Source organism: Juglans regia, chromosome 13 (assembly GCF_001411555.2).
Source record: "Juglans regia cultivar Chandler chromosome 13, Walnut 2.0, whole genome shotgun sequence".
NCBI classification, from domain to species: Eukaryota; Viridiplantae; Streptophyta; class Magnoliopsida; order Fagales; family Juglandaceae; genus Juglans; species Juglans regia.
This window is the reverse complement of record NC_049913.1, coordinates 12,332,888-12,342,128: the sequence shown is the minus strand read 5'-3', so window position 1 is coordinate 12,342,128 and position 9,241 is coordinate 12,332,888. Positions and strand designations below refer to the sequence as shown.

Genomic DNA, 9,241 nt, shown 5'->3' with positions numbered 1-9,241 from the left:
TTATAGGAGGCTTTATATATTTCCTACCCATAGGAGTCAAGGACTAAACCCTAACCCTAGTCGGCCGAAATCTATTTCGGCCCTCTCCCTTTCGGCCCATTTGGAGAGGGTACATCCAATTTCTAGATGTGGACTCGAAAACCGAAACGGTGTGATACCAGGCCGAACCCAACGTTGAATTGAAGGTACTAACTCATTAGCAACTATGGAGGCAATTATGGATTGAGAAAAACTTTCAGTCGGATGGGTTTAAAATCCATTTTCACACCAGCTAATAGATCAATTGTAACGCATAGGCATTTCAAATACATTTATCCTGCACCCGCAACACCAAATTTGCCCTCATTATTTCCTCTCTCGCACTCTCCCTTATGTTCTCTCCGTTCTCTCCCTCTCCCTTCCTGCACCAAACGTACACTCTCGTCTATTTCCTTTCTTTTCTCTCATACTTGTATGACCACAAATTGATGCCAACTGACACCAAAACTAATCATTTTGCCCGAACCTCAGGCCCTACTCACTACTCATTCCCAAACTTCATTTTAACCGAACATTTACCCAAAAGTATTGTCTCGATTGCATAGCCAACCCCAAAGTCCCCATCTTGACGTTGCTTCTGTAAATATTCCATAAATTAAAGACCTTTAATTCTTTTAGTTCCTCATGAAAGTTATTATTTCAAATTTTCTTCGATTTATCCACCAAAACTGAGGAAACCCATATTGTTTTGTTTTTGGCAAGGAGCATCACCATACACGCACTGACACACCTTTGGATTCTCTGTGTATTCTTCGACTTTTCCTAAATGGGTCTTTGGTCAAACTTGCTTTTGATCAAAGTAGTTTCATTCTTTTTTATCAGTGCCGCCACAACTTGCTCCAATGGAGAGTACAGGGTTCGCGTTTCCCTTAATTTTTATGCTACATTTAAGTGTAGGTTTGGTGCAGGATGAGTGTTGGTTTAATGTAGGAAGGGAGAGGGAGAGAACTGAAGGGAGAGAGGGAGAGAAAGGAAATGGATGAGTACAGTTTTGGTGCTGACAGGTGCAGGAGAAATGGGTTTGAGATGCTTACGTGTCGCGATTTCATTGGTTGGTGTGAAAATAAGTTTTAAATCCATCCGGCTGGTAGCATTTCTCTTATGGATTGTGTGAGTGCACATATTTTTTCATTTTAAAAAGTAAGTTTTATTATTAAAAAATTAATTTTTTTTTATGTGAATCTTTCAAAAAGAATGTGTAATATTTGCGCACTTTATAATTATAAATATCATTTCTTAACTCATTGATATCGATTTTATGTTAATTTCGGATCATCTCAAATTATATTCAAATGGGGTTATTTTAACTCAATTTCATTAATTTCACATCTAATTCTTTAATGAGTAATGCTAGATACAGTTTTACAGTGTGCAAGTCTCGCGCATTTTTTTTTAAAAATAGTTGGCTTGATTATTAAAAAAGTGATATTTTTACATGGGTCACATACTTGCACGTTATACAATTGTAAATATTATTTATCTTCTTGAATTGTAATGAGATCAGAGATAAATAAGACATTTGACAAGTGAATCGGGATTAGGGCGATGATATTTGATTTTGATTTGATTTGTGATCAATTTAAAATTATGATTTATTATTAAATAATATAATTCGACTCTACTCATATATTAAATAATAATATAAATAATTTATATTTATATTTTTTATAATATTTTTAAATTTTACAATAAAAGTATTTTTTAAGGACTTTTTTTTTTTTTTTTTGAAATCAAATTCTCATCTTCATTTCATTAAACCAAGGAAGAAATACATGTTGGGATCTCCTCCAATATTACAATAGGGTCAGAAAATAAAAGAGAGTTTTTTGCTAACAAGTAAGCTATAGAGTTGTCATTTCTCCTAACATGAGAAACCTCCCACTTAGCAAACTTTTGAAGTAACACTTTAGTTTCATTCATGATCATACTAGCACTACTTCAGCCTTCTTTGTCGCTCTTAAGGACCATTACAACTTGGAGAGAGTTCCCTTCGATTATGACCTGTGTAAAGCCAAGCTCCAGTCCAAACTTCACTACTTGCAACGCCCCATAAGCCTCAGCCAGTAGAGGGTCAGGGAAGAGATGTTTGCTAGTTCTCAATGTAGAGATAATATGGCCTGCACTGTCCCTGGCCATCACTCCTACACCAATGAGACCTTGTGCCTTATTTGTTGCCCCATCCCAATTCAGCTTGATCCAATTCAAAGGGAGAGCCTGCCATGAGTTTGTAGAGGTGTATACTTGACAGGTTCTGTAGAGGTGATCCAGTCCAAAATGAAGTTATGTACTTAAACCGAAACCGTGTTGTATAGTCAATGATGGTATACGAATATGCAGGCCATAGAAAAATACTTATAAAAAATCGGAATTTATCTGCCAAAATTTACAAATAAGATTATAGAACTTAATCTATCTGTCAATTTCTATAAATTTAAATATAAGACTTAATTTATTTTTAGAATTAGATAACTCATTAATAAACTAAAATTCGTTCAAAAATTAAATAAACGAATTTATAATTATTCAGAAAAAACTAAACCAACGTAACTCTCGATTACTCTCTGATTAAAAAAAAAACTCTCGATTACTCTCTCTCTCTCTCTCTCGGTAGAGGGTTTAAGCCCTACTCTGGTTCCATTGTTTCTGGAGACGAACTCTCAGCTTGGATGCAGTAATCTCTTCATCCTGATCTGTCTGAAATCATAGATTTTTTCTTCAAGCACCCCCCACCATAAAAAAAATGCACTGCCTTAAACGCATAACAGCATCCCCTTCAATTACGAACAAATTTCATAAACTCACTTCCGCAATCCCAGAACTCAGAGGTTTATCTTCCAAGCCGTCTTCGTCCGCCAGCAGCAACTCGAGAAAGGCCCAAGAAGAATGGAACGAATCGTGGGAAACGGCTTGGCTACCGGAGGACCTTTCGGCCAAGCACCGGTCTCCCTGGGAGACCGACGTGAACTTCCCGTCGCCTGACTCTGGGGTTGTCCTATCCTCCGAGGTGGACGCGGAGACCAAGGCGTTTGTGGAGGACATGAACGAGAATTGGAATCAGAGAAAAGGGTCCAAGACCAAACAGCAAGAAAAGCAACAAATTGAAGGTCATAGCAGTAATGGTACGCTTTATAGCTTGGACAACATGAAGAAGGATTACAGGTTGATGAAGCAGAGGATTCACGCGGGATTGTGGGTGAAGGAGATTGAGAAGCAGGAGGAGGCCAAGTTGGGGTATCCCATCGCCGGAGGAGGGGACGATATTGAGAAATTGCTCGATAGCTGCTCCGAGTATGCCTTTTCTAACACTTTCGTTTATCTTCTAGATTTTTTTTTTTTGCATTTTCGGATGCATGGGATAATTGGCAGGGGACACTGTCACTTTGGCCCTTGGTGAATTTATTATGATCTGTTTGATATCTTGGTCATCTACATGTTCTGGTATCTGGTATGAAATGCTGTAATTTGGGGTGGTTTACATATATAAGGGCTATATAGATTTTGAAAATATATATATATATAAGTAAAAGTAAGATTTTATTGATAGTAAAAGGCATAGCCCAAGTACAGGAATTATACACAGAACAAACATATTTTTGAAATCTGGCGACCTCTCATCAAGACTTGGCATTATTTTATTATGATCAAGTTATTTTGATTATTTTCAATGCATTAAGATAAAATTGAACACTTTTTGCCAGTTCATTTTGTGTGCTATCTTTATCATGGCCCTTCTGGGAATGATTAATAAGAATAAACCCATAAAGTAATGTTGTTTTTTTTGGGGGGGCCTTCTATTAGTGTTTTTGGACTTTCTTACTAGAATATATGCATCTCTGTTGTTGGATGCAATTTTTACACTATTACAGTTATAATGTCTTTTAATTTTCTTGTTTATATGTATGAAGATTATAGTGGCACTAGTGCAGGCTTTTTATTAATTAAACTGTTGGCATTAATACTTGAATAACTGCAGGATTTTTGACACTTCCAACAATGAATTGAACAACTCAAAAATTCCAAGCTCTAATGAGTTGAAAAACAAGCCTGATGGCTGGGAAACCACAGCCAAGGCTCAAGATGGAAATGTTTGGGAAATGTCACAGAGGGAAGAAGATATTCTCCTCCAAGAATTTGATCGTCGAATTGCATATAGTAAATTTCGGGTGTGCACATATCGTCTCTTGCGCATACTTTTTTCTTTCTCCTTGTTCTAGTACATTATCTTTCTGGCTGTTTAGTGTTGTGTGAATGACGGATGCAACCTGAAGAAGGGACGAAGTCCCAGATTTTAATTTACTTGTCGGTCCATGGTACTCAATAGATAATTGTAATTATAGGCAGATTGAGGTCAGAGTTGTCTTGTTTGGCCTTAGAATGATCTCTTTCCATTTGACGGTGTAATTAGAAAGAGATATTGGAGCAGTAATCAGGTCACAAATGTTTTAGACACTGATACAATCCACATGGAACATGACCATTGTTTTCTCTAAATTCCAGGCTGTGCGGTCACCTCCATGTTGGCTAAATATAAATTGGGGTAAATTATACTTACTAAACTAGCACCTCATTCTCAAACACTTGTTGAATTGTAAATCGTTGCTACTAGACGCCTAATTTGAGGTCTTGGATGTACTTTGCCCTTTTCATCCAAATGATCAACTAACTTATTGTATTATATGAGAAAAAAACACTCATTAAGTTGCCAATTGAAATGAAAGAAGGCAAAAGTATTTAGTACGGATATATATTTCTTTCTCTCTTGATAATGTAAAGTTTGCAGTTTTGCCATTTTAAAATGAGGTGGAGGAAAAATTCCACTGGGGCATGATTTTTTATTGTTATTTTTTGATCAAGAGTAATATGGTTTTCTCACATGTTTCTCTTGTTCAACTTAACCACTGATTTGCATGGAATTGAGACTTTTGAACTAGGGGGTGAGTTACAGTGATTTTCCATTTTGTTGTGTTCAAGAGTAGGGTGGCTGTTTGGAGACGAATGTTTAATTTACTTGTAAATTTAATTTACTTGTAAATTGTAACGTCTGCAGATTTTTGGACTGGGTATTGATATTTTAGAATTATTTTTAGTTACTTCTTAAGATTATTACTCTAATTGAGTACGATATCAAGCATTTTTAATTTTCTTCAAGTTCTTCCCCTTTTTCTTTTTTGCCGGTTCCCTATCTTATTAGTGGTTTTATGAAATTGGTATGCTACTATTTCGTTTACTTATCAAAAACTGAAATTGGTATGCAGATAGCTAGTTTTATCAAGACTCATATATTTAGCCGGAGGAGGCCAATTGATGGGTGGAAATACATGATAGAGGAGCTGGGACCAAATGCCAAGAAAGGAAAGGGTAGTGTTTCAAGGTTACCCAGTCTATCCGACGCATCAACCCAACCATTTAAGGAGGAGAAGAATCCATTTGACAGCAGGCTAACCCCGTTAAAGGGAAGGTAGCTTGGATGGGACTTCTCTCAAGTATTTGCCTTTGCATCTGGAGATCAAGATTTTGAAACTGTCAACCGCTACTGCAGCAACTCTAGTGATTTTGGCTCCCTCTGTGTATGGGGGTTCCTATCATGTAGAGAACTGAAATTCTAAATCCAGCAAGCTACAAGAATGCGTGTTAAAATTGGACACTTTGAAAACATTGTAATTTGAGCCCTTATAAGAGAACATTTCTAAGTTTCAGTTTTCTTATTTGTATAATTTAATGATGGCTTTGTGTTATTAACACGAGAAATTGAAAGTAAGCCAAAATTCCATCTATTCCTTTTCTTTAGTAAACCACCCCCCCCCCCCCCCGGGGAAAAAAAAAAAAAAAAAAACCAATAAAGAGAACGCTTGAATATCAAAAGATCGAGGTAGTTCTCATGAAGTCTATTCTTATATCTGAGACTACTTGTTTGATCAGTGTAGAGTTTGGAACTACAGATGTTGGTAGTGATTCTCACTCAGATGATGGAAGCATCCCGTGTCAAATTCTCTCCAGCAAATAAAATCAAAGCAGAATTGTTTGCATCTGTTAAAGCCTGGATGGCATATTCTGCTTGTGTCATTGATGGTTCAACAATAGCAGTTTTCATTTTCTATGACTTTAGGAGTTCTCCTTTGTGGTTGTGAATGATAGTTGCTGTAATAGACAAGGAATCACTTACAACAGCAACCATCGTTTGAGATGGCTCACTCATGTGAATTAATAATAGACTCAAATTCTTTTTTAAAGCTATATCTATCCTTATTAATAAAACTAGTACCTAAGAATTGCACACCCTCCGAATTGCAGTGCGCATGCCACTGATTCTTTATCTCTGACCTTTTGTTTCTAAAAAGAGTTCATATGTATCCCCAGTTCTGATATGTGTCGATACCTAATTTCTCGCCAAACAAATTTAACATTTGCCACTGAAGAGTCCGGACACCGGCTCATGACCTTAGCCAATGCCTCATGCCCGAGGCTGCAAACATTCAGACTTCTTAACCCAAAACACTACTCTACGTTGTTACAGGACCAGAAGCTCATTTCTCTTTTGAAATCTTGTAAGCAAATATCAGAAACCTCGCAAATCCATAGCTTTATGGTCAAGTCTGGCCTTGACCATGTCCCTTTCACCCTGAGCAAGCTTCTTGCGTGCTCCATTCAAGATATGGAATATGCAGCCTCCATTTTCAATCATATAAAAAACCCAAACTTGTACATGTTCAATACGATGCTTCGGGGCTATGCCACTGGTGATGACCCAAACAAAGCTTTTGATGTTTTTAATCATGTGAGAGCTCAAGGAATTATGCTAGACCAATTCTCTTTTATTACCAAACTTAAAGCCTGCGCCCGTGTATTCGCCATTGGGACTGGGCAAGGGATTCATGGGGTGGTTGTGAGATCTGGGCATGGGCTATTTATAAATGTAAAGAATACGCTTTTGCATTTATATTGTGTTTGTGGGAGGATTGGGGATGCTCATAAGTTGTTTGATGAGTTTCCTCAAGAAAATGACTTGGTTTCATGGAACACTTTGATGGGTGGCTATCTTCATTCGTCACAACCAACTGTGGTATTGGGTTTGTTCTGGCAAATGTGTAGCAGTGGTTTGAGAGCCAGCGTCACCACAGTTTTGAGTGTTTTGTCAGCTGTCGGTGATTTTGGAAATTTGCGTGGAGGGGAATCTGTTCATGGGCATTGCGTTAAAGTTGGCTTTTGTTCTGATTTAAATGTTGTTACTGCTTTAATTGATATGTATGCAAAAACTGGGAATGTTGAATTAGGGCGCAGGACTTTTGATGAAGTTACCGAAAAGGATGTTGTTTTATGGAATTGTGTGATTGATAAGTATGCAAGAAGCGGCATGGAAGAAAAAGCGGTGGCTCTACTACTCGATATGAAACTTCGAAGAGTGAGGCCCAACTCATCTACATTGGCAGGATTGCTTTCAGCTTGTGCTGCCTCTGGAACCATTAATCTAGGCCGATGCATCAGTGATTATGTGGAAGAGGAGGAAATGGTGTTGGACGCAGTTCTAGGAACAGCTTTAGTTGATATGTATGCTAAATGTGGGTTCTTAGAAGAGGCCATTGACATTTTCCAAAGGATGGAGAGCAAAGATGTGAAATCTTGGACAGCTATGATTTCAGGATATGGCATTCATGGGCAAGCGAGAAATGCCATCATGCTGTTCTACAGGATGGAGGGTGAGGGTTTTAGACCTAATGAAGTCACTTTCTTGGCGGTTTTAAGTGCTTGTAGCCATGGAGGGCTGGTGACAGAGGGCATGAGTTGTTTGGAGAGGATGGTATGTGAGTATGGCCTGTCACCAAAAGTTGAACACTACGGATGTATGATTGATCTTTTAGGTCGTGCCGGTTTACTGGAGGAAGCATACAAGTTAATCCAGAGCTTGCCCATAAGGGGTGATTCTACGGCATGGCGATCGCTACTTGCAGCTTGTAGAGTCTATGGGGATGTTAAATTGGGGGAATGTGTGAAGAGGGTGTTAGTTGAAATATATGATGAACAACACCCCACTGATTCGATCCTTCTCTCAAACACTTATGCCATTGCTGGAAGGTTGCCGGAAGAAAGAAGAATGCTGGAAATGAAAGTGAAATATAAGTCACTAGGAACTGAGGAAGAAAAGGTGACGATGAAGGAAGCTGGATGTAGCATAATTGAGATGGATTCTCGGTGGTAGACAGATAGATAGTTGGGGAAACGAGAGCTACTGACTAACCGATAATTCATTCCCTCGCCATGACTCATGAGCACACAAGTATTCCAGATCCTTGTGACGAGACTTTTTGACATATTGACCTTGTAAGGACGTGTGGAGTGTGGATAAAGTAAGCTTTCTAAATCCAGTTGATTATCCAGTTATGAAACATACGATCATTTTTACCTATTTAGTATACACTCTACTAGTGTGATTGGTCAAAATAATTATTTTATATTAAAAAAAATAAGGTAACCAATCATATTAATGGAATGCTATTACGTAAAAGTGACTGCACATAAAATTTTATATCCCAAATAGATGAGAAATAATCGCTTTTTTAATCCCAGGTAAAGCAAAATATGTGCCACACCTCTTGGTGAATATAATTAAACGAGTTGGTTTCGGAATATATAATTAAAAGTACCGGATAAAGACATCTTCGAATTTTATTTCTTGTTCTTTTTACATTTAACCGTTTTAATGTTGAATACAAAGAAAAATATTTGGTCTACAAGTAAATCTTAAAAAAAAAAAAAATTACACAATGATCCATGAAATTGTAAAAGACTTTTTATTATGAAGTAAATTTTAGGTATTACAAAACATGTCCTGCGAGCGAAACTCTTGATGAGATCGAAATTTGTGATCAACTTTTTTCTCTATCTTGTTTTCTTATTATACATCATCAAAACTCACATTTTTTTAAAAAATTTTAACTAATGAGTATTGTAATATATCATATATCAATTTATCTATTTTTTCTTCATATCATTTAAAAAAATCTTTTTTATTCTTTTTAAATATTTCCTCTAAGTACCAATAAATTTACAATATCCTTGTATCTTTTGATATTTACAATATATTTTATATACAATGTGATATAATTCCGTCTTATACACACAAAATAAAAATATATAAGTCAAATAAAAATTAAAAATAAAATTAAAAATATGAAAAAATGGGATCATATTAGGAAAACATTTCCAA

At 36.7% G+C, this 9,241-nt stretch overlaps 2 protein-coding genes across 2 annotated transcripts; both read left to right on the top strand.

The window, feature by feature from the left end:
• Positions 1-2,604: 2,604 nt before the first annotated feature.
• LOC108988774 (protein GAMETE CELL DEFECTIVE 1, mitochondrial) lies at positions 2,605-5,813 on the top strand. The gene is made up of 3 exons (XM_018962127.2): positions 2,605-3,327; positions 4,013-4,202; positions 5,295-5,813. Exons 1-3 carry the CDS (start codon positions 2,780-2,782, stop codon positions 5,499-5,501), a joined length of 945 nt encoding a protein of 314 aa, XP_018817672.1. The 5' UTR covers positions 2,605-2,779; the 3' UTR covers positions 5,502-5,813.
• A 500-nt stretch (positions 5,814-6,313) lies between these two features.
• LOC108988773 (pentatricopeptide repeat-containing protein At1g26900, mitochondrial) lies at positions 6,314-8,469 on the top strand. The gene has a single exon (XM_018962125.2). It carries the CDS (start codon positions 6,404-6,406, stop codon positions 8,231-8,233), a length of 1,830 nt encoding a protein of 609 aa, XP_018817670.1. The 5' UTR covers positions 6,314-6,403; the 3' UTR covers positions 8,234-8,469.
• Positions 8,470-9,241: the final 772 nt, after the last annotated feature.

Bases quoted from the DNA above. Each gene is read 5' to 3' on its own strand.
- LOC108988774 (XM_018962127.2), top strand. From the start codon at position 2,780: ATGCACTGCCTTAAACGCATAACAGCATCCCCTTCAATTACGAACAAA. The intron at 3,328-4,012 runs GTATGCCTTTTC...GAATAACTGCAG, and splicing joins TTGCTCGATAGCTGCTCCGA to GATTTTTGACACTTCCAACA. The intron at 4,203-5,294 runs GTGTGCACATAT...ATTGGTATGCAG, and splicing joins TTGCATATAGTAAATTTCGG to ATAGCTAGTTTTATCAAGAC.
- LOC108988773 (XM_018962125.2), top strand. From the start codon at position 6,404: ATGTGTCGATACCTAATTTCTCGCCAAACAAATTTAACATTTGCCACT.